Genomic DNA, 23,910 nt, shown 5'->3' on the forward strand with positions numbered 1-23,910 from the left:
TAGGCCTAGTTTTGCCAACACTTCTAAGCTTTGGGAGGAGAGGCCCCCGTCCCCTCTTCGGAATACTGTGATGGTACAGGCACAAAATTGTCACAGGTAAGTGGAAAAAGGAACGAGTAAACTGGTCATCATAGGTTGCATGAAGTACGCCTACCAAGAAAGCAGCAAGGTCAATTGGTTTAAGGTCACTTTATACTTATGTTATTGCGAATATTGGGAAGAAACTTATAATACCAATCACAATTTAATGAACCATCTTAGTTCCAGACACATCACAGTCTTGAATGGCAATGCCAAATATTTCTGAATTCTATTTGCGGAATTCATTGAAAAACAATTCTTTGGTCGTGATTTCTTCTCACTGCCAAGTCTAATAAACTATTCATTAACCCATAATTTTAACTACTTCTTGAAAATAGCAAAGAGGGATAACAAACTGAATAACCTTCCTACAATGCGACCTATTCACAATGGAAGAGTTAAAAATTGGTAAAATTATGCTTCATTGCATTTATTGGGGCTAATATTAATTTTGTTAATCTGATGAGCTCTGGCTAGATGCTAAAAAGAACGCTGGCTTTAGTCAACTTTTAAATTCGCGTTAGCTATTTTTGAAATAAAAAAGTGTTAAATAAAAAAGATAATTGTCTTTTCTTTCAACTAACATTTAAAATCACGTGACCCCAGATACATTTTTTACCGATATTTAATATTTAAGGATCTGAACTACGAAGAACACTTCATTCTGAGACGACAGCAGATAACGTGTAAATCGTCAGATAAATTGCTTTTGTTTCGAAACTATTTTTATTCATAGCTTATCGCTCTTCGTGCGTCTTTGCTCAAAGGTTAACTATTGTGTAGAATAACTATTGTTTCGTTTACTATAGAAGTCCTTTCTTTTGCGAATTTTCAGTTGATAGCAAACTTGTTTTCGCGATCGCTACTGAAGTGAATTTCAACATGAGGCAAGCAATTCTCTTGGCGTTTATATTGGTCGTTCTAGTCGCCTTCCTGGTCCACTCTTCGGACGCCAAGAAATCCGATCAGAAGGGAGAGAAGAAATCCGGTGAGAAGTATCAAGGTAAAAGCAAGGACCAGAAATCTGGGAAACAGGACAAGTACGCCAAGAAAGGTAAAGGTGGCAAGTCCGAAAAGAAAGCCAAGGACGAAACCGCTCAAGAGGAAGAGACTACCACCAACGCCGAAGATGTGAAAAGCAAGAAAGATAAAAAAGGCAAAGAGCAAGCGGTCAAGGATACCAAAAATAAAAAAGTAACTGTTAACGAATCCATTACTCTAGAATACTCTTGTAATACTTTCTAAAACTTCCTAGGGCAAAAAAGACGAAGGCCAACAAATAGACGAAAAAGTAATTTCCGAGAAATCTCAAAAAGTCGACAAGAAACAGAAGAAACAGAAACGGGAAGTGGTAGTTGAAGAACCGGAATCTACTGAGCAGGTTGAGGAAGTCGTTGAAGAGAAGCCAGCCAAGAAAAGCAAGAAGGTCAAAGAGTACGTATTACCGCGCTGAGCGTCATACGCTTGGTAGAGTTAATTTCCGATAAAGTAACTTAGATTGCTTTCTCCAAATTTAAAGCGCTGCAAAGGGCGGAAAAGCTGTCAAACAGTCCAAGAAAGTGAGTCTGATCCATCGACGCACGACAACGGAAATTAAAAGATTTATTTATTCGCAGGGAAAGAAACAAAAGGTTGTCGAGGAAGAAATGGTCTTGGAAGAGGAAGAAGCCCTAGAAATCGAAGCCGTCCAAGCCGAAGAACCCTCTTGCCCCAAAAAGACCAAAGCCGCCAAGAAGTCCAAACCCTGCACCCAAGCCGCCGAGGATGTCATAGCTGTGGAAGAGGAAGAGCCGGTCGCCGCTGAGGAAGAACAAGTAGCTGAAATTGCACAGAATGCGTGTTCGACTAATGCCGAATGCCCCAAAGGTAGTACGATACTAAATTAAGATCGGTAATCTTAATAATTTTTGTTTCGCGTTTAATCCTAGGTTCATGTTGCAAACGTAGTAAACAGAGCAAAGTCAACGAATGTAGGGTGATGGAACTGTGGGAGGGAGAAAAATGCAAATCTACTTGCGCCTGCGCTGAAGGATTGGTCTGTTTTGCCGAAAACGCACCAGCTGTCGACGCTACAAAGCCGTCCAAGAAATCGTCTGGACTCTGTAAAATCGCCGCACCAGACGACAGCGAATTGGGGACGGTTCTCAACTAATCTTGCCTTTCCCGCGCCAAACATTTTCATTCCCATGATCAAAGTTATTTGTTCGCGCCATTTTTTAACCATGTTAAATTAACCACATTCTAGTTTATAAAAATAAACATTTTACACTCGAAACTCTTGATTTTCTTATTAACCATGAGGGGCTGATCACTTCTGTACACTGATTTTTGTGGCGTAGAAAAGGGGAGGATTTCAGTGTCAAAACTCCCTCCTTCGGCGTATATTTGGCTGTACTTAATTTCACCCCTTCTCGACCCTTTTCAGGTATTTTATATAGTTTGGACCCCTCCCTTGTAGGATTTCTGGCTACGTCATTGCACTGATTACGGATGTACTCTTTTGAACTCATTTTTAAAGTGCGTACAGAAATACTAAAGTATTCAGATTAAGACAAGATTACATTCTAGTAATTAGAAGCATTTACACAAATTATGTAGAATTATGGGCCTTTCTTTACGCCCTTCTGAAGTGACTAGATCAGCATTAGTCGTAGGCTTACATAAAAATTGTAGAATAGATTTTGCAAAAAAGGTCTTTATTTAGGATTCAACTCTTAACACTCCAAAGAATTTTTATTGCTAATCTTCTTCAAATTTAGGTCTAATTATGTTTACATTACTTCTATACTTCCGTCTCAAATCAAGAATTCTTTCTTTACGTTCTTCTAATGTTTCAGGTTTTGGTCTCTCTCGAATCTTTCTTAATATGTCATTAACGTACTTTTCCGCATCAAACATTTCAGCCTCCTTTATCTGACCCAACAGCCTTGCTTGAAAAAGTTGTTCCTTTTTCTTCTCTTTTCGGTAAAGTTGTTTTTCCAAAAAGAACCGAAACTTCTTAAGGAACTTCTTTCTCTTATGCTTCCTCATTTTGCGGCGTCTTATTCGCATTATTTTGGCTGCTTCTTTACGGACTAGCGGTTTAGATTGCTCATTCTCTATTAGTGGTATCTCTTTCTTAATTGTTATCGGATCAATTTTCTCGAGAATAGCCAGCCTATCAATGTACGCTATTAAGGGTTTATTTTTATTTGATGTTGGAAGAACTAATGTTTGTGAATTGTATGACGGTAGTTTAATTTTGTTTTTTATATGTTGTACATTTGATAAGTTAGAGTTCATTATGAAAGGCAGTAAAAATATTTGCTCGCTTGTAGCATTGTGATTTGGCTGAGGATAATCACCTTTTCGGAACTGGGTACTTGAAGCTATAAAAATTACAGTAAGTTTCATTTAAAAACATACCCCTTCTATTAATACTATTACTTACATATATTACCAGATGATAAGATTTTTGAAGGACGCAAAATGGTTTTATAACACCCGAAAAATCCTAAATGTTTTTGCTTTAGGTTTCTAAATACACCAAGGCCCGAAGTCATGATTTGTAACTTTATACTATATGCGATGTTTAACTAATCGTAAAGGTAGTAAATGAATACACTTAACTAGAAATAACTACGGTACTTCCTATTTCCAAGCTATCAAAGACCTAGTTGTAAAGGACCTTTAGGAAAAATTGAGTAAAGATTTACCGGCCGGATACGTAAATTATAACCAGGGCGCCGCCATCTTGAATCTACTTTCTTTCCCAACGAACGCTGATTGGATCCAATCCAAGGTTACTGGAGATTTTCACTGATTAACCACGACCAAATAGGTGCAGGCGTAACTAAGTTGGCCATGACTCAGCAACTCGACGGTCCATTCACCGTTGATGATAATTAGGTACTCGAATTTAATGTAAATTTTATCAAATAATATTAAAACCAACACCGCTCTCGGAAAAAAGGTAATACGATTGAAAATAAAGCAAATTCAGTTAATTTATGAATAGATGCAAATACTTTATTCTTTAATATAAATACAAAATAAAAACTACACTTTATTGAAAGAAATCTTTGGATGATACGACGACAAATAAAGCAGGAATTAAAAATTTTACAGAAAGGGTACAAGCTTCTTGCTGTAATTCAGGCGTACAGAGTCGGTAGCCTGAGCTCCTTGGCACGGTGAGAAGAACCAACGGTCTCGTCTACCTGTATTCTTTCTAGTTGGCAACTTTTGGCGCCCTTGGACTTGACTAGGAAGGCGACGCCTCGCAATTCCGATGGTGTCTTTTCGTTGCTGTTGATTTCCAGACGATCGTCGACGTAGCTGAAATGCACTTTGACCTTCTTAACCACGTCGCCATTAGCCCGAACGAAAGTTTCTAATTCTTCTTGGCTCAAAACGTCGACCACGCGGAGCGACTCGATCCCGTCGCCAGATTGTTCATTGTCTAAGGCGGTCACTCGCAAAACGTCGTCGCTTTCGACGGCGATCACGCTAAAACCAAAGCCTTCCGGTCGGCTGTCCGACCAAAAGTAATTGTCGTTTTCGTTGAGAAGGTCCGCTTGGAAGGTTAGGCGTTTACCATACCCTTGGCCAATGGACTGAAGTAACAATGCCCTTCCTTCGAATAAGTAACGGTTGGTTTGGTTCAATCGGATTAGGTAACGGAAACCAGGTAGAACTCTACGATCAACGTACGTTCCTGCAAACAAAAATAAGTTTGGAAATTAATTATAATTCTTAAAAGTTAAGAAATAATTGGTAAGCCAACTAGTCCCAGAACATGTCGCACCGAAGAGCTACAACGATCCCCACCATCCCACACTAGCTTTCGAGTTTCTAACTTTAGACCAGTAAAGAAATGGTGAAACTTACCAATAACTGGAAATTCCTGAGGTTCCAGGCCGGAAATAACATAGCTGCATGGCACGTCGTTAATGTCCTCGCCTCTTAAAACCGTATCGGGTTCGTCGCAAACAGAATGAATAACCTGAAGGAAGTCAGAAGGAAAATTTTTAAACGCCTGCTCTTTTTCGGTAATTTTATTGCGAAAACATCCGAGGCTGAAGGCCCTCTTTAGGCGGTTGGCTAGAGTGAGTGTGGTCACCGGCTGACCAGGAAGATCCGTTGCCATCCTCGAATAGACTCATGGCCTTTCCCTTTATACGAGGCATCATTGGGGAAAAGCTACTGTCTGGTAACCAAGCGACGTCCGGCCGAAAGAAGTCGGCCAATTTCCGCAATTCACGTATCATACTGCCCTTTTAGCCTACTACGCAGACCTATCCGAGTTCTCTTGGAACACGTCGCGACTGTCTGGCTACTAATAATGCAGATGTATTGCAATCAATATCAACTCAACCCATTTTTACTAAAAGATGGAATTTAATGTTCCTTAGAGCAAACCGCGCTAGGCTATTTTTCGTTAAGGGAAAACCCCTGAGCTGGACAGGTCGTCAAAAGTACCGCTACAACTATGATACGTAAAATTCTACATGTACTTATAGAGCGGGATTATTACGATATAAGAATTTAAATAATGTATAGTTTAATAATACACGAGCTATATACGAGAAAAAATATTATAATAGTATATTTCAATCGTTAATTAAAAATAATAATCATAAATAATAATATTCATGGTAAAAGTATGTTGGGGCAAATAACTTAAAATAGAAGGCGCCTAATTTATAGTAAGGCGAACGGATTTTTCAAACTATAGCCAACCAAAAATAGCGCCAAATTTGAAATACTATTTCGAGTTTCCTTTAAAATCAATGCGTTTTAGGGTCTCGGTCCTACCCGGTTTCGGATATTTACGTCTGAAGCCAAGTTAACCGGGGGGGGGGGGGAAGGGGGCGTTTTCAAGCCGACTTAAGCCCCTCCAAATAGGGAAAGAGATTGGATGACGTGGAGGCCTGTCATGGGGGAAGTAAACCGAAACATCTGGCGATTGGCTACCAAAATAATCAATGGTGGGGTTCAAAATTTACTCCACTGCCTTGCCCTTCGCAGTCAATCTCAACAAGGAGAGTCAAAAGCGGGAGAATATTTCGTAGCCCCTTCCAATCGGGTATGACTCACGATTCGATTAAACCTTTTTGTGGTTGGGGGAAAATCTGAAAAAAACGCTTTTTGATTTGCGAAATCGAAATTGTATTTCTTTTTCAGCGTGTATGACTTTGGAGTTCCGTTTTGGGGTGTTTTGTTTACCTTCCTATGACGATGCGGCGTTTCTGGTTGAACTGGTTTGGTGAGGTAATCTTGGTAGAGAAATTGTCGCTCCAAACTGTCTTCGGGCTGGTTAAGATGAGACACATCCTGATGGAAACGGTTGGGTAGGTCAACGGCGAAGCTCCAGAACTCGCCTAACTGAGTTCGCAAGAGATCCTCGTCCGAAGCGAGCATCTCCGTGGATAGGCATCGTGGAGGGGTGACTGCCGGCGGCGGTTGAAGACGTTCATCCTCGTATAGGTTTTGGCTAAGGCTTAACTGCTTTCGGAAGTGAATAGGGTGCGCTTCCATTGACTTCTTAAGGATTGGGTGAAAGGAAATCCTTGGGCTGTCTCCTTAAAATAACTGCAACTGGGCTCCTCGGTTCGTCTGGTACTGCGGTACTGGTTGATTTCGCTAATGCGTCACACCTCTAGTGAAATTCCTGAGGTGACTGATGAGTTGGCGAAGCTTAACTGCAACTGTCTGTTGATGCTTATGATTAAAATAATCTGAAGACGTGAAAGGGGAAATTTCTATATTTTTCTCTCTTTTTAAGGCTCCAAAAATATCAAATCAATTATACAAAGTTAATGAAAAAATATTTCCAAATTATACAATATTTATATTTTTTTCTCCTAAAAAGTTCTTTCTACAATCAAAATATCTCCTTATACAATATTAAAAAAAATATAATCCAAGCAATAGAATGCCTAATAACGGGGTAAAAATAGTCCTTTAGATTTACAATATTCGGTTGATTTTCGAGCGGAGAACGTAGATTTTTGTAGCGTGAAGTCGGAGTAGTCGAACAAGCGCGGCGGAAAATCCAGAATGAGCGCAGAAAAGGCGCGCGCCTGGCTTTATACCGGGAAAACTCCGGCCTTCCGATTGGCCGCCCTCCTTACATCATCACGTTCTTATCACGTGTGATGCGTTTGAGAAATAATCGCGTCTGAGCGGCGTCAGTCTACCCGGGGAGGGAGACAAATAAAGCGCGGGGAGGGAGGCTAAAATTGGATGGAATGCGACTTTTTTTTTAAGATTTTTTTCCGCGGACCAGGACAAAAACAACGCTGGCAAGCCTAGACCCAACACTATTACGTACTATGGATTTTACAATTTGAAACGTTATCGTAGTTAATCGAACATTTTGGTAGAACTGTTAAATAGGACGTCATAACGGACGTAAAAAATTGTAATCATTGATTAGATAACGACCAAGTAAAACGGAATTAGAATTAGATCAATGCCGTCATTTTACGTAACCATAATTAGCACATAATTATGGTTTTCCGATACTATATTTAGGGGGGATAAATAAAAATTAAACACCGTTTTTTTTGAAGGGCCTCTTGTAGTTTTCCAATCGAAAGACGGGAAAGGTTTTGTGGAAAGTTTCGATTTTTTTTAGCTACATAGTCCAGACATTATGGCCTAATTTCAATAACGGAATTTACCCGTTATTGATGTTTTATTTCAAATTGAAAGTGTGGTAAAACTAGGGCTAATACAAAATAAGTTCAAAACGTGGTTTAGACCTAAGTTTTAATTTTCAAGTACACGTTACGTAAAAAAACCTGTTTTTAAGAAGGACCCCAGGTGAAACAAGTTTTCGGATGGACTGAGAATCACATGTATAAATATTCACTTTAAACAGTACATCTTTAAGCCTATACATGCTAGTTAGAATTAAGTATACAAAATTAACATACTGTATCTTATTGTAAAATTTAATAAAAATTCTGCTACTACATGGAGGTTAATAAAATAAAATAAAATTTATTATCGGTAGCTTTCGGACAAAGAGACAATTAAAGAAAAGACAATATGAACACAGAAACTGTGTAGTAGATCATAAAATAGATTGGGAGGCAACGTGGTTCAAGAGATGTTTTAAAGAGGCAGTGTACATTAAGGATAGGGGACATTTAAATTTGGAAGAGGGTAAAATAAACGTGAAAGGTTGGGGAGGTTTTCAATGTAAAAAATAATTTTTATAAAACGTTGATTAGTTATGGATTTATCGGATAATATTGTTTTGGATAAAAAACATGTAAAAATATAAAATGTAATACATATTTGTTAATTTTAGTAGGTTTGTAATTACGGCTGACGAAGGACCGCGGTGCTAAAGCTACCGATAATACATTTTATTTTATTAACCTCCATGTAGTAGCAGAACTTTTATTAAATTTGACATTAAGTTATATCGACCATATGGAACGAAATTTTAGTATTTATAACATTCTGTACTTCTAGTTAGGCTTAATAATTACCCGAAATAAAGCTCATTGTTTTACACGTTATTTGAAACTTATTTTGGAGCGCTTAATATTTCGATTCATCCCGCATTTTTTGGAGTTATTAATTAAAAACCAAACATTTTTCTGAATATTTTCCAAATAACCTTAAAGACTCAGCAGTTTTGTTGTTAATTGACCTAAGTTGTCAATCAAACACGGTCGTTCCAAAAAAAAACATTTCAATTTTGAAATGAAGCCAAGGCTTAAGGATAAGTCCTTAGATTTTAATAAGATCGCATTTTACTGAATAAATGTATTTCCTGGAAAAGTTCGTCTCAATTGTTTTGCGATTTACTCTTCGGAAAAATATGATTAAGAGGATCAGATCACCCGCGAAAACTGTACGTGCAGACCGAATTAGTTGAAGATTTTGTTTTACAAATAAGTAAAAGTCTAAAGTCCAATTTGAAATAAAAGTAGTGAAATTTCCAAAACGAGTATTATCTGGTAGCAGAAGAAAATTTTCTTCTGCTGGTAGTTGTAATTTTGAACCTAAAAATTTCCTATCATCCAAGTTAGCAGAAGTAGAAATTATATACATATACCGTATGCAACTGGCAATACCAACTTGCGAAATTGTGACTAACCTAAACGTAATAATAAACCTGAACCCAATCGTGTCTAAAATGAGAAATAAAACCGTGAGAAATAATGTAAATACGTGTACTTTAAAACTTCAAATGGTGGATCTTAAAATTCGTTTTGCGCGCGAAAATACGCCGCCATGTTAGGGTATAAAAGTAGGTAAATATGCCTGCTGTACCCTACAATGTAAAGGTACTGCCACGCGCAAAAACGTAATTTTGAAATCGGTCAAATGGTTGAAAAAAAAACGTCACAGGAATGAGAGTAAAATAGTGAGGCCGAAAAAACGTAAACAAACCACATTTGACGTGCGTAATGAACTTAGAGAATACGTCTAACCAGTGATAAACATTCCCTTTCATCATTGAACTTGAATTGTTGTACCAGCGAAGGGCGGAATTCCCGAAGGACAAAATAACGATTTAGTGCTGCCAATCTAAGGGGGTTAAGACTCGGCAGCTTTTTCAAAACTAGACGCAAAAACGCTCTAAAACCAGTACGTTAGTCTCTCTAGATTTAAGTCGTATAAATACGCAATTAACAATGAAAAGTAAAAGTTGATTTAGAAAAACGTTATCGTAATGTACTAATTTTTCGGGAAGTTGAATTCCTTGATACAACCTTCAATGAAAGTTTTACAAACCGCGTTTAAAAAATCCAACTGAATTTATAATATTATTATTGTTTTGGGTTTTTTTTACACCTTAATGCAATTAATTTTTAATTATAGTTATTATAACGAAGGTTTAATTTAATTAATACAAGTTGTCTTTTATAATTTGCGTTAATTGATTGATTTTAAGGTTAACGATAATAGAAAATTAATTTGAAATTAGCTCGTCGATATTTTATTTTTACTACGAAATTACTCTAATATAGAGAGCACGCGCCAGAAATTAACATCTACCATAAGTGTATAATATAAATCTTACGAGATAAGTTAATGTTATTCGCTTGGAACATTTAACTTCACAGGCTCAAACTGATTATTCAAAGCGATTTAACCGGCGAAGAAAATGACTCTTGATTCTCAGAATAATACCTGTACTTAAACAAAATTACTTGATAATCGTCAATAAAGTAATTTATTATTACTATTTTACCTATTTTCGTTCAATCATAAAAATGTGTATTAAAATTATAGAAAATAAATTTCGTACTAAGCCTTGACACTGAAGCTACTCGAGTTTCAAAATGTTTTCCCGAGGGGCAGATCACTTTGTTACAGAGTATCCTAATAATCATGACTAAAAATTTAATCATGATTTAATCATTTTTAATCTTTGTTCAGCCAAAGCTGCAGATTTAATTTTAAGCTAATCTAATCATGATTTAATCATACGAGGGTGTCCTAATAATCATTGGAGTGAGCTGCCCCTCGCGTTTTCCTTCAACTGGTGGATCTTAAAAATCATTTTGCGCGTGAAAATACGCGGCCATGTTAGGCTGTAAAAGCCGGTAAATATGCCTGCTATACCTCGCAAGTTAAAGGTACTGTCACACGCAAAAAACGTAATTTTTAAATCGGTCAATATAATTTTTGACCAACGTCATAATAACTAAGCCCCTTCCATCCTGGCGATTTAGACTAGAATACCTAATGCAGTTCCCTATTAATGGTTGAAATGATTACATTCATGATCATAGTGAACTTTACTATTACATTGGAAAATATTGTTTGATATAAGTAAATATCCCTACGTAAAGTAATCTAAAACTTACACCTATGAAATATGTAGAGGTTAACGGTATAAGTGTAGAGAAATGTTGGCTCGCGTGGAACGGAATATATGGTTACGTCTCTACGAACATCAACAAAGTTACATAAATATTTAAACTAGTGTTGTAAGTCGGAAAATTTCCCGCTCGGAAAATTTTCCGGAAAATGACCGAGGCCTTTTTTCCGGAAAATATTCCGTATTTTTCCGAAAAAAATAAAAAAATGTTTTCATTCCATGATTAGTCTAATATAAAGCAAAGACTATATAACGCTTTATATATAGCGTTATATAGTCTTTGATATAAAGTTTGCAAATTGAAATAAAGCGGTATTTTCGCCTCATTTTTTCGAATCTGAAAGTAAAACTAAACCTCTAGACTAGTTTAAACTGATTAACAATGTAACGCCATTAATGTTTTGTAGTATGTTTACTGATATTAGACATTTTATATCGATAAAAAGTTAAAAACATTAAAAACCCTTAAAAGGTAATTTATGTTTCAAATTTTTATTTTTCCGATTTGCGGAAAATTAACATCCCTAATTTAAACTGAATTATAAAAATAACATGAAGCCTACTTAGGCCTTAACGGTAAAATTTCGAAACTTGTGATTTCGAAATATATTATAAGAGTAATATGATTAGACAGAAAAATGGTCCGTTTATCTTAAATTTTTTTATGGGGCGCTGAAGAAAAGGGATTGCAAAGTACGTTCATCTTCACGGGATCCACTTTATCAGATTATTTAAAAGACCGACAATAGCTAAAGGGCGAGCGTTATGAAATACCAGCGCGTGTTTAAATCATGCGTGAGGGACAAGAAGAACCTAATATTTTCTCACGTAATCTCGTCTTTAGATTTTATTCGGTTTACAGTTAGAGATAATTTAGATAACTATCGTCATTTTTCGCAATATCTCAAGAGCAAAATCGAAACTATTGGCGTCATAAATACCCGGTCGTTCGATAAGTGACGTTAGTTAACCGGCCCGAACCAGGTATGGTCCGGACAGATGGTAATCAATCCGCCAAAACATTTTATATCACACCGTTCCAACTAGTTTCGATTTCTATTCGTTCATTTCAAATTCCCTGGTAACAACAATTTTATAAGGCCGTTTTATCGTATTTCGTCAGCTTTTGAGTGTCGTGGTAACGAGAATTTTCTACTCATATTTTTAAAAACGCTTTTGAATTAAATTTGAATGGTTTTACAATAGGCACGGTCAAGATTATTCAATATCATACATTTAATAGTACCTCTAAAAAAATACTAATTTTAGGATTAAAATAAAATACAGACAAATTAATAAAATCGAATATTTTACATTTTTTTAGGTCTTTTTAGAACTTTCTCGGCAGTATTGTTAACCAAGATAGATAATGAAAAATATGACATATAATAATAGGACTTTATAGGACTATTTCAGATTCACGGGAAAATATAAGGCTTACAGGACCGCTGGGACCATTAAAGGGCCACACCGGCGTTTGAAAAACTCAGCCCGAATTCAGCACGTGGTAGCGGATACGACCAATCCTATTCTGGAAACTATCGCGTGAAATTGGTTAAATTCAAACGACGGTGTGGCCCTTAAATTACTATCTAATAATAAAATAGAAACAATAATAAAAATCAGCTAGGTTAATACCCAAGGCACAACCTGAGGCCAAAGTCAGCTAGCGACGTTTAATGCCTTTAAACAGGTGGCCGAGTTGCAATGCGTAGGAGGGTGGTTGCAAGCCCTTCATGCCAAGCGAGCCAACAACTCCCTTCACTCACTATTACTATCTACCTTGCAATCAAAAAAGACCACTAAATTTAGAATAAAAGAAAACTTAATTTAACGAAGTTTTCAAATAATTTTGTGGACTTAATGTCAGACCAAAACTTTTTGTTTCAGCTGACCTTTGAAACCACCCATTTCTCAAAGGTTAAATATTTTTTAGTTTATTTCAGCTCTAACGTAAGTAATCTGGAAATATTAACAGCTATATTGGTACAGCTGTATAAATTTGGGAAAGTGGGCAAAAATGCGAAAACCATCCGTGTAGAACATCTGTCAATCTCCTACACTGTACAGTTGCATCTCGAATAGTACAGAACCTGGCAGAACTACGCAGTGGCGTAGTTTTGTAGTCCCTTTTTATCACGGGGAACATATTTTCACTGAAACGTTTGGAGAGCCGGTGTCTTATTTTTCAATGCCACACAACTACTTAATCAACTACTTAATTTCGAGGCCTTTATGAGATAAAGAAAATTAATTTATGTTCCCAAAACCTCAGAATCTATTATTTTTAAAAATCAAAAAATAATTTATTTTTCAAAATTAATGTACCTGAAAACTTTAAAAAATAATTCATATCTTACAGAACGAGAATTTCTTCGATATTTCTACATAATTTTAATTTAAAAATCAATTTTACAAAAGAATTCTGTATTAAATTTTTCTAAACGAATGAGTTTTTTAAGCTTAATTTTTTTTGTATTTTGAAAAGTGATATTTATATTTAGTGTTTAACTAAACGGAATGCAAGCACTGATTCACACGAAACGAAACTGGTTAAGCTGAGAAATGAAATGTACTTCCACGATTGCCTCTCCAACAGCTAAATAATCGTATATAATAATAGCGTTATCAATATAATTCGTCAAAGCAAATACCGGCAGAAACGTGATATTTTTAATTAACGGGCTCCGATAAGAATCGAAAAAAATCATCAGGAAAGGGTGGCGTATAGCCCTTGAGTTCGACAGGTACACTAGCTTCCTTTTAAATCAATAACACCCTGGAAAATTCCACTATCTTAGTGCAAACATCAATCAAATCTAAAAACGCCTTTTTTGAGAGAAATGAGTTGGTTGATTATTCTAGAGAAACAATATAAAATAATAATAATCTATTAATGGAAATATACAAAACAATATCGAGGAAAATTCCGAAGTAAAGTCGTATAGTTAGTTTCTCCAAAGAGTATAAAAACTACGTAACCTAGAGATATAATGACGGTCGAAAGCAGTAAAGGAAGTTGTAGCAACCGGGGGGGAAGTCACTCAGTGAATTTGCACTTCAAATTTCGGTACCGCAGCGCCACTACGGCAGTTTTAAGTGGCAATCATTTTGATTTAGTTCAACATTCTTGAAAATTCCTTAAGGAATTGGTTACCTTTAGGACTTGGCAACGTTAGAGAACAAACGCCTTATTCTTCACTTTTTGAAAATAAACACCGAAACAACGAATCCACAAATTCTAACTAAAAAAATTACGAAACAGTAACCAATTACTGTCACTTTTTTGAATTGACAGATATTAGACAATTAAATATCCAAAATGCCAAATTTAGCACCTCCGCAACACCGTAACTGCCATTTTTCTCCGGTTTTATTATTTATTGTACTAAATACTGCCGTAGTGGCGCTGCGGTACCGAAATTTGAAGTGCAAATTCACTGAGTGCCTTCCCCCCGGTTGCTACAACTTCCTTTACTGCTTTCGACCGTCATTATATCTCTAGGTTACGTAGTTTTTATACTCTTTGGTTTCTCCATCTTGTGAATACTCACAAGCGCTGCCAGATGTACGATAATTATCGTACACGTTGATAATTTCGAGGTAATTTTTGGAGCGTGCGATAATTTTAAATAGTACACATTTTTCGATAATTCTGCTTGCAAGTACAATGTTCCAATAGGCTGAAACATATTAAAAACCAACTTTTAAACGTTAGGTTTTGGTTTTCAATCGCTCGAACTCACTAAAGCGTTTTTAAAAAAAATTATTTATCATATTTAACGTACAAAATTCATATTTTTCGCCACTTTTCAGGTGAGCTATAATTATTTTCTGAAATCGATTATTTTTCGCTCTGGAATGAAAATTTGATTTTTGGGATCTGGCAACGCTAATTCAACGAATTTCACTTTCCTACCACCCGGATTAATCGAAGCTTGGGGTGAATGGCGCTGGATACGTTAAAAACTCAGAGGTGGGCAAAAATTGTGAGCGCTCATTTTTGAATATGCCTTGGAAGGCCTTTTCAAAAATGAGCGCTTACAATTTTTCCCCATCTCTGTAAAAACTAGACGATTTTTCGATTTAGTGCATACGCCCTTTAAGGGATGACTGACGGTGTTATGACGTATGATAAGCGAGTCTTCACAGTTCACAAGATCATTCATTAAATCCGATTAAATGTTAATTTAATAATCGTGTTAAACACGATTAAATTTTCAATCTTTTTATGATCTTGATTTAATCTTTATGATCTTGATTTAATCTTTATGATCTTGATTTAATCTTTATGATCTTGATTTAATCTTTATGATCTTGATTTAATCTTTATAATCTTGATTTAATCACAAGCTAATCTGTTTAACCACGATCTAATTTTTGAAATATTTATTTTTTAATCGCAGTTTAATCAGCGTAACCGTGATTGAATCATCTTAATCGTGATTTAATCGAATTTATCACTACCTTGATTAAATAATCTTAATCGTAATTTAAATATGTAAAATTTCAGAGGTGTTAAAATTTAGTACCGTAATCCAATAGGGTTAATGATGAAGCCAACTCTGTCTGCAAGGGTTCATACAGCTATTGGCAATCCAATTTCCCTGATATATCCATGTTTTCCGACGAAAATTTCCTTGATTTTTCCATGTGCAAGATAATCTGAAATAAAACTACGATTTACAGAGTAACTAATATCATTATTATTTAAGTTAAATTGGTTCAATGTTAAAATATAAAAGTAAAAAAGTCAAATCTTTAAAAAGAAAAACATTGATTTAAATTTGTATTCATTAGGGCAAACTTTCTAACCCCTGATAAATGTTCCTGATTTTTTTACAATCTATTTCCCTGATATTTCCAGGTCGGTATGAACCCTGTCTACGCTACTGACTTTCTAAGTTAAATTTTAATATTCTGAAGAAAAAAATAGGAAATATAAGATACAAAAGGAATTATAGGATCCTTGCAGCGAGTTGTGGAACGAGTATTGAAAAAACATGAGCTTTCACTAATATTTTCAAAAATGTGTTTTGTGTAACAAAAGTAAAGTGAACAACAATTGTACGAAATCCGGACTTTATTTATATTATAATAATAATATTTTTTTTTTCCAAATTAAGTTAGATACAAACGATAAGGCGAAAAAAACAGAGTTAAATTCTAACTTAATTGTAAGTCATGTATCTGGGGGTGGCGCTGAACTTGGCGTAAGACTTGATGACTTTGTTAATGGCCTCCAAGAAATCTTTCTCGGTGGCAACTTTCCTCCTGGCTCGGATGGCGAACATGCCAGCCTCCGTGCAAACGCTGCGAATCTCAGCACCTTCAAAGAAATACGGTTTCCCTCAGTTAAAAACAAAGTCTCAATTCCTTTAAAACCGGCTAAAGATAGGAGACATTTTTTTCTATAGGAAGACTACGGAAGTTTTCAATTCTTTCTACACACGCTCTGTCTGATAAGGAATATTATCTTTCTAGTAAATTTCTTGGCAATCGTTCAAAATTAGCTTAATATAAAACAAATTTGGAGCTCGTTCAAGGACGATATATAATTTATCTCTCGTACTAGTACCGATCGTAGGCGTCGACTAAAAGGTTGGCCTTTGGAGAGTTTTCAACTGGGCCTTGGCAGTGAGGTTTGTTCCTGCCCTTGGGTTGCGCGATTTTACTCGGTGTCTGTATCTTCTTTTTTCGATAGTTAAATCGTGACGTATAGACTCATTTTGTGACGTCAACGGGGGTTGGGAATCCGTATTGCAGTCAATTGAAATGACCTTTTTTTAACCCGCAAATTCAGGGTTTAGGGATACCCCGTCTGGCATTTAACGAAACTAACACGTGCTTTGTGACCGAGGGATAAGACACTCTGCGAACTCGGTATACACTGCCGTACCTTTAACAGTGCTAAATGCACGAACTCGGTGTACAGATTATCTGAAACTGTCTTACCCCTCGCTTGTGACTTTTAAGGTTAAACTAGACTATTTTCCAGAAAGTTTAATTTTAATCCTAGCTTGCTTTACAAAATGGTAGATTCGGGACAAGAAACGAGGCCACTCAAATTTAAGAATGTTAAGCCAAAACTAAATAAATAATTTCAAAAGCGATTAAATACAATTTACAGTCTTATAACTTGAAAGTGGCTCAGCATTCAGGGAAGCCATTTTAAATTTTGTATTTCCGGTAAAAGGTTACTTCGTACGTTTAATGGTTATAAGAAATAAGTCAAAATCGCCAGCTTGATTCCTAGCGAAAATCTGCTTACCACTTGTTGATCTAAGCTCTTTAATCGTTATTCAGCATTTCTAATAACCGATAAAAATGTAGTGGAAACATTTTAGCTGACTTTCATTAAGCAAATCTAAATTTAGAATTAATGTTTTAACTACATAAAAATCCGTCTGCATATTAATAATAATAATAATTAGCTACGCTAATACCCAAGGCACGACCTTAGGCCTAAGTCATCAAGCGACTTTTAAAGCCATTAATTCAGGTGGCCGGGTTACAATGCGTAGGAGGATGGTGGCAAGCCCTTCATGCCACGCGAGCCCACAGGTCCCTACACTCACTATTACCATTAACCTCTACAAGAGGTAATCACACTGACTGGAAAATAGTTATATTTCCAGCGTGAGGGTCACTGACCCGTGGGAGAGTTAAATGGGGAATGGAAAATAGAGGTTATAAAATATATTTGGAAATTTTCTAAAATGTGTTTCATTTCAATTTGGGGGTCCTGGTATCCCCTCGACCCCTATAGAATGATTTATTTGGACGGTCCCAGCATTTGTTTTGAGAGTCAATGACACCGGACTGTCGCTATTTTAAAGTCTGCGATAACCAATAGTTTGTTAAACCTAGCAACAGAAAAAGTTAAATTCGTTGATAAAAGTCCATAGTCCGTTTAATCAGTTTATTATATATAAAATAAATTATGCCGTGGATAATCTTCAAGCTGTAAAACCAAAACATGCAAAATAGCAGGCGACATTCGAACAGTCTCGCATCAGATTTCCAGGAATCTAATAAGAGTTTTCTATTTGACTGCTCTCGAGTGTTCGAAATCGCTCTCATAAAAATGTTATGTTCCATTTGCGTGCTCGGATCTGCTCCGATCAAGTTTGGCGTGTTCCATTTCCCGCTCTCGGGTGCTTCGAGATCGCCCAAAACTGATCTGTGGATTTCGACAAATCAACGGATCGAGATCGAACCAAATTTTTGAGTATTCCTTTTATATTTTTGGCAGACTAAGGCTTAGAACGAGCCGAAAATTCTAACTACTAGCAGATTAAAACCAAAATGCGCGGGAATATTTTGCGGTTTTACTCTAGTCGATCGGGGCGAGATCTATGACGTCAGAGACAGATTCGGAGCGAATCTCGAACAATCAAATAGAAAACGCAATAAAAAAACGAATAGAGTAATGGCAGTTCTACGTCACACGACGTCACCCATGCTTTTTCCTATTCATAAAAAATTCGCGCCCACAATGGCGGCCATGGCCAAAGCTACGGAGTGCTACTACTCTATATGCAATTCAAATAGATGAATTTCGAAAAGAATGAACTAGGGATGCACAGATATATCGGTAACCGATATATCGGCCAATATCGGTTTAAGCGAAGCCGATATTTGGCGATACCGGTAATAGAAAAATATTTTCAGAAAAACTTTTAAAAATAGGAAAAGTATCGATTAACTAATGATAATATTTTATTCGATTGACCGCACCAGACTTCAGAAGCTAGAAAATACCTATTTTTAGACCGGGGGTTAGAGTTTAAACAAATAAAAAACCACGATATTTGATTTGTGATAGAAAATATGCATCACGTAAAATGAAAAGAAACATATTCGGATATACTCTTGCCAACTTTTTTTTCATGAAAAATTAAAATAAAATGGTATGGCAGTGTACTGAACCGTCTTTGACAATGATTTTATCATGCACACTACTGTGATGATAGATAACTTTGTTAATATCGGCTGTACCCATATCGGTGCATCCCTAAAATGAACGGGAAATGATATTGGAATCCGAAACGATTATATTACCATCTAACGGAAAAATATTATAAAATATCCCAAACTATAGCAACGGATAAATAATCTGATAGTAAAAGGATACTGAAAAAACATCAGTGAAAAACAGGAACTGAAAATACCCAAATTAAGAAACAATAAATTGCCAACTACCTAGAATTCCTTCGGGCTCTAAGCAAAACATTCCAACCAGTCTGGGTCATTTAACTTTGAATACGCGAACCGAGTTTTACATAGTTTAAAAAAAAGGACAATGGTTCATTAAATTGACAAAACGTTCGGAATTCTTTTCGCGTCGTAAAATCCTCAAATTGAAAAATGTTAAACACGTGAAAGACGGCGATATAGTTTAAATTAGTTAGCGAAGAAACCCGGTTATCGGTGTTTCTCGCGACAACGCGAAGAGGCTTATACGCCTTGGCCTAAATAGAATTTGTCTCCCAGTCATATTTTAAGGTCGAAAATGTAGCTGACGATAGTGAGTAAAATTCGCGGGCCCCATCGGCATTGTGCCACTTTCAGGGGTGTTAAAAACGAAATGTTTTCTAACAAGATTTTGCAAAACAATGTCGCGGCGGATTGGCGCCGGACTGAAATCAAAGGGTTAGCCTATAATGAGAAGACATTATTTATAGTTCGAAAAACTCCCAAACAAACTTTATCTATATTTTTTGGCAAACGTTCAAAACTTCTTGGCGTTAATATCATCTCTCTCAATTATGCAAATTTAATATAGATTCAAACGTGAGTTCCAATAGAGAATGGGTAATAGCACAACTAGTCTTCAATTTCTTTTACACTATAACATTAATATCCTCTTCGGATAATTAATTATAAAATTAATGGATTCTAGTTTATTATCAGCCATTAAATGATAAACGTAAAATAAACCTTGGTTTTAAAATTAATTTTAGTTTATTAAACCCTGGTTCGCTTTGTCAGTGGAGGATTTAAGATTCGTCGTAGTTAATAAACAGTTGTAAGGTGCATTTAATTTCAACACTAGATTCCTTAGGATTGCCAAGTAATTTTAAAAGTTAAATTTATCTAATTACTCTTAACTTTTTTTGAAAAAATCCCCTAATTTTCTAAGAACGTTTTTCAACGCTCTGTTTCGTACTTTTGATCAAAGGAGAAAGCTTTAGGTTTGCTAGCATGCTTAGTAAAGTAAAAAAGAGTTTATCCCTAATGCTCCATGAAACACTTTCCTTTGAATAATAACAATTTGTTTCCATTTTTAATGACTCTTAAAGCATTTACTGCACAAATTAAATCTATTTTTAGACTTGTAATTTAATGTGTAAATTTAGAATTTGCCAGTCATAATACGTGTATGTGTATCAAATAATTCCCAAACAATAAGAGGTGTCAAAATCTTCTCACAGAGAGAATAGGTGTACAGTCCAGAATAATAACAAATTTCATTTTCACTTACCCGTACTGTTGGGGCAAAGTCGAGCTAGCAATTCAAACCTAATATCCCGTTCTACGCTCATGGACCTAGCGTGAATCTTGAAGATGTGTGTCCTTCCCTATTAAATAAATTAATTATCATGGTGAATTTCACTAATATTAATAAATAGTATTACATTTAAAGGATATTTCACAATTTATCCTCCTTACTCCATTAGGTAAAAAGAATTCATACATATTTTATTTATTTTGGAGTATTTCATCCCTTTTCCTTATTATTTTCATAAAAATTAAGGGTTAAAACTGACTGGTCCTTAGGACCAGATTTATAAATGGCAATGTCAGGGTTCAAAGTCTAATGAGGACCAGTTGATAAAATAAAATTTGTAGATGACGAAGATTTTGTTCAATATTGTGGGAATTTTCAGATAAAAATTTAAGTTCAATATTGTGGGAATTTTTGGATAAAAATTTAAATTTATTAAAAATAGAAATAGTAAATTAATCATAAATTAAATAAACCTATGAATAACAACTTTAAGGGGTATTACAAATTTTTATATAAAGTTGGTTAAATTTAAAGCTAATACGAAATTAAATGAATATAATAGAAATTAGAACGAGGAACGGAAAGTTGGTCGCATTTCCACTTTCAATCAGATTAGACCTACTCTCTTCAGGTTAAAGTTTGTGAGGTAATGCGGTCATTTCTTCTGTTGTCTGCTACAACTTTGCAAAGATCTAGCTCGGTTAACAAAATTCAAAATTTCACAAGCCCAACAATTTAATTTTTATTGGAAATTATCGATTAATATTATACTTTTAATTTGTTCCAATTGACGATAAATAATTTATGGTTAAATGTAACAAATTAAATGTATAAATAGGATGCAATGGAGACTAGAAAAGGTAAATAATGTTTAGCGTCAAAAGCTAAGGCATGATAAACAAAACTCTGGAATGTTAGCTTGGGGAGTTATTAATGAAAATATTGGTAAAGAAATTACCATTAAAGAAACCATTACCTATAAATAATAATGAATATCTAATAAAATTAATAGGCGAAACTATAAAATCCAGGGGGCTGAAAAGATGGTAGTCACTTGACTTTGTAGAGAATGACAGCGCCTTCTATCCTAAGAAATACGAACTATTATTCATCTTATTTTGCTAATGGTGGTTTAATTTTTTATCGATTCGTCTAAATTATCTTTTTATTATTATTATTATTTAAAACATTTTGTAATAGAAAAGTGTAAGTTAATTAGCTGTCTGCAGTATCTGGAAGGAATATTTTTTTCTTTACCATCGCACGGCCAACTATGAACAGGAGTTACCAAATCGAAGTTGGCTGTGATATAGTAGTCATGTGATTTTGTTTTCCCATATTAACAAGTTGATTAAGACCAAATTTACTTTATAGTTTCGCCTATTTAAGTTAATGTAAATACTCTCATCAACATGCCACAAAATCCTGATTCCCGGCTCAATGATTAAGAAATAAGAACTTTAATCAGCCAATAAGAGTGTAGAAAATGAAATTATTTTCCTTTCTCGATCAGCCAATAGAAAGCCAGAACGCAACCGGAAGTAAATGGGCCTACCGTGTAGTTTTGAGCCTACACTTTCCGTTCATCACTCTAATTTCTATGATATAATTTAGCTAATCAAAATAAAAAATAAATTTACCTCTAAGTCCGGTAATCCAAATTCCACTTTTCGATCCAGTCGACCGGGTCTCATTAAAGCTGGATCCAATATATCTGGCCTATTCGTAGCCATCAATACTTTGATGTTTCCTCGTGGATCGAAACCATCAAGCTGGTTAATAAGCTCTAACATTGTCCGTTGAACTTCATTATCACCACCAGCTCCATCGTCAAACCTTGCACCTAATATTACATTGTTAATAACATTCTTTTAACATAAGATAAACCAATTTACCTCCAATTGCATCAATTTCATCGAAGAAGATTAAACAAGCTTTTTTATTTTTGGCCATTTCAAAAAGTTCCCGAACCATTCTAGCACCTTCACCAACGTATTTCTGGACCAGTTCGGAACCAATAACTCTAATAAAACAAGCGTCGGTACGGTTGGCCACTGCTCTAGCACACAATGTTTTACCAGTACCAGGTGGTCCAAATAATAAAACACCTTTCGGTGGCTCGATACCCAAATTAATGAACTTTTCAGGCTGTTAAAGAAATAATTATTTATTAGTACTTTTTAATGCGACAGCGTTAAAACAGATACTAACGTGTAACAAAGGAGTTTCCACAACTTCACGCAGTTTTTCAATTTGTTCTTTACACCCTCCAATATCGCTGTATGTAACATCCGGTTTCTCCTCTACTTGCATCATAGTAACTGTTGGGTCAATTTTGGGTGGCAGAGGAAGGTGGATTTGGTATTTGTTTCGATCAACACCAACTCTCATGCCTTCTTCAATATCCGTAGGTGCAACGGAGTCAGCCAAATCAACGACAAACTTTGCAAACTGCTTAACATTGATGATGTATTTTGGGTCTTCAGACTCTGCATTGATAATTTTGGTGCAACGTGCAACTTGCAATGGTTGCTCATTTTGCAACGTTTGTTTATCAGCTGCCAGGTCCCATAACGCTGGTGGAGCCAGACCAGTGTCAGATTCTTTGATTCCAGTTAGTTCATTGACTTTTTTCAAGATACTCTGAACATCTTCCTCTACTTGTTTGATAGATTTACTATATTGACCCACTCCCTAAATAAATTGTAAATGATTTAAGGTCCATTTCTCATTTATTAAGAGCCTAAGCATGGATTAACCATGGATTAAATAAGTAGCTTTGTTTGCGAAGCTGGTTAGTTAATCCATGGTCCAAAATTGGCCAATCATTTAATCATTTTTCGTGGAAAATTACAAAGTACACTTACGTAAGACTTTAATAAAGCAATATCGCCTTCGTCCAACGCTATAAAATTAAAAATATTTTTTAAATTTTGGGATTCGGGTTCAATTAATAACATTATAAAAGTGTGAAAATGACTCAAATGACAAGGCAGAAAAACTTAGGCCTTGGTAAATAAAGGCTTCTCACGTTTAATATCTTCTTCTTTTTCCTCCTTATCATCCTTTTTGACTTTCCTAGCATCTTCACCAAGATAATCCGGCATTTTAATTATTAATGCTGTTATTAATAAATATGATAAATTAAAATCTTTGAGATAGAAGAATAACTAGTACTACAATGACAAAACGTCTTGATGTTTTTAAAGTTAACCTAGTTGGCGCCACCTGTTTACATAAAACAGTACTTCAAAATCTACAATAGGCGTCCCCCTTTAAATTAGGCCAACATGTTCAGCGGTTGGCCTACCACCAGGGTATTTGTGCTCGACAAGTTAATTTAAAGGGGGACAGGCAGAAAAAAAACCTAGGCCTTTAAGGAAATCGCCAAGAAATAATATTCTCGAGAGCCACGATCTGCAAAGACTGTTTATATAGTGCTTTTTGAAATAATGGAAACTTTTCACCTGTATACAAAACG

At 35.6% G+C, this 23,910-nt stretch overlaps 4 protein-coding genes across 5 annotated transcripts; 1 reads left to right on the forward strand and 3 right to left on the reverse strand.

The window, feature by feature from the left end:
• The first annotated feature begins 729 nt into the window (after positions 1 to 729).
• Positions 730 to 2,356, forward strand: LOC149925600 (uncharacterized). The gene is made up of 6 exons (XM_090160547.1): positions 730 to 848; positions 917 to 1,275; positions 1,337 to 1,515; positions 1,601 to 1,640; positions 1,698 to 1,947; positions 2,010 to 2,356. Exons 2-6 carry the CDS (start codon positions 964 to 966, stop codon positions 2,231 to 2,233), a joined length of 1,005 nt encoding a protein of 334 aa, XP_090016673.1. The 5' UTR covers positions 730 to 848; positions 917 to 963; the 3' UTR covers positions 2,234 to 2,356.
• A 424-nt stretch (positions 2,357 to 2,780) lies between these two features.
• Positions 2,781 to 3,905, reverse strand: LOC149925601 (uncharacterized). 2 transcript variants are annotated; one of them, XM_090160503.1, is made up of 2 exons: positions 3,521 to 3,905; positions 2,781 to 3,449 (listed from the first exon to the last, which is right to left on the reverse strand). In XM_090160503.1, exons 1-2 carry the CDS (start codon positions 3,621 to 3,623, stop codon positions 2,821 to 2,823), a joined length of 732 nt encoding a protein of 243 aa, XP_090016629.1. In that variant the 5' UTR covers positions 3,624 to 3,905; the 3' UTR covers positions 2,781 to 2,820. The 2 variants fall into 2 exon arrangements, with proteins under 2 accessions (XP_090016629.1, XP_090016628.1); XM_090160502.1 differs by having other exon boundaries at positions 3,512 to 3,902.
• Positions 3,906 to 4,063: 158 nt separating this feature from the next.
• LOC149925602 (uncharacterized) lies at positions 4,064 to 7,136 on the reverse strand. Its single transcript, XM_090159977.1, has 3 exons — positions 6,289 to 7,136; positions 4,951 to 5,065; positions 4,064 to 4,777 (listed from the first exon to the last, which is right to left on the reverse strand). Exons 1-3 carry the CDS (start codon positions 6,598 to 6,600, stop codon positions 4,215 to 4,217), a joined length of 990 nt encoding a protein of 329 aa, XP_090016103.1. The 5' UTR covers positions 6,601 to 7,136; the 3' UTR covers positions 4,064 to 4,214.
• Positions 7,137 to 15,980: 8,844 nt separating this feature from the next.
• On the reverse strand, positions 15,981 to 23,637 carry Rpt1 (26S proteasome regulatory subunit Rpt1). Its single transcript, XM_090159941.1, has 7 exons — positions 23,461 to 23,637; positions 23,297 to 23,334; positions 22,641 to 23,123; positions 22,325 to 22,577; positions 22,070 to 22,272; positions 20,403 to 20,499; positions 15,981 to 16,244 (listed from the first exon to the last, which is right to left on the reverse strand). Exons 1-7 carry the CDS (start codon positions 23,534 to 23,536, stop codon positions 16,087 to 16,089), a joined length of 1,308 nt encoding a protein of 435 aa, XP_090016067.1. The 5' UTR covers positions 23,537 to 23,637; the 3' UTR covers positions 15,981 to 16,086.
• Positions 23,638 to 23,910: the final 273 nt, after the last annotated feature.

Source organism: Leiobunum rupestre, chromosome 10 (assembly GCF_980474605.1).
Source record: "Leiobunum rupestre chromosome 10, qqLeiRupe1.1.hap1, whole genome shotgun sequence".
Lineage (NCBI taxonomy): Eukaryota > Metazoa > Arthropoda > Arachnida > Opiliones > Sclerosomatidae > Leiobunum > Leiobunum rupestre.

Excerpts from the sequence above, each read along its gene's own strand:
- LOC149925601 (XM_090160502.1), bottom strand. The coding sequence starts at position 3,623 with ATGACTTCGGGCCTTGGTGTATTTAGAAACCTAAAGCAAAAACATTTA. Across the intron at positions 3,450-3,511 it reads CTTATCATCTGGTAATATAT|CTTCAAGTACCCAGTTCCGA; the intron begins GTAAGTAATAGT and ends TAATTTTTATAG.
- LOC149925602 (XM_090159977.1), bottom strand. The coding sequence starts at position 6,600 with ATGGAAGCGCACCCTATTCACTTCCGAAAGCAGTTAAGCCTTAGCCAA. Across the intron at positions 5,066-6,288 it reads CGCCGCATCGTCATAGGAAG|GTTATTCATTCTGTTTGCGA; the intron begins GTAAACAAAACA and ends GACTTCCTTCAG. Across the intron at positions 4,778-4,950 it reads TCAGGAATTTCCAGTTATTG|GAACGTACGTTGATCGTAGA; the intron begins GTAAGTTTCACC and ends TTTTGTTTGCAG.
- Rpt1 (XM_090159941.1), bottom strand. The coding sequence starts at position 23,536 with ATGCCGGATTATCTTGGTGAAGATGCTAGGAAAGTCAAAAAGGATGAT. Across the intron at positions 23,124-23,296 it reads TTGCTTTATTAAAGTCTTAC|GGAGTGGGTCAATATAGTAA; the intron begins GTAAGTGTACTT and ends CAATTTATTTAG. Across the intron at positions 20,500-22,069 it reads TTGGATTACCGGACTTAGAG|GGAAGGACACACATCTTCAA; the intron begins GTAAATTTATTT and ends TTTATTTAATAG.
- LOC149925600 (XM_090160547.1), top strand. The coding sequence starts at position 964 with ATGAGGCAAGCAATTCTCTTGGCGTTTATATTGGTCGTTCTAGTCGCC. Across the intron at positions 1,641-1,697 it reads CTGTCAAACAGTCCAAGAAA|GGAAAGAAACAAAAGGTTGT; the intron begins GTGAGTCTGATC and ends ATTTATTCGCAG. Across the intron at positions 1,948-2,009 it reads TAATGCCGAATGCCCCAAAG|GTTCATGTTGCAAACGTAGT; the intron begins GTAGTACGATAC and ends GTTTAATCCTAG.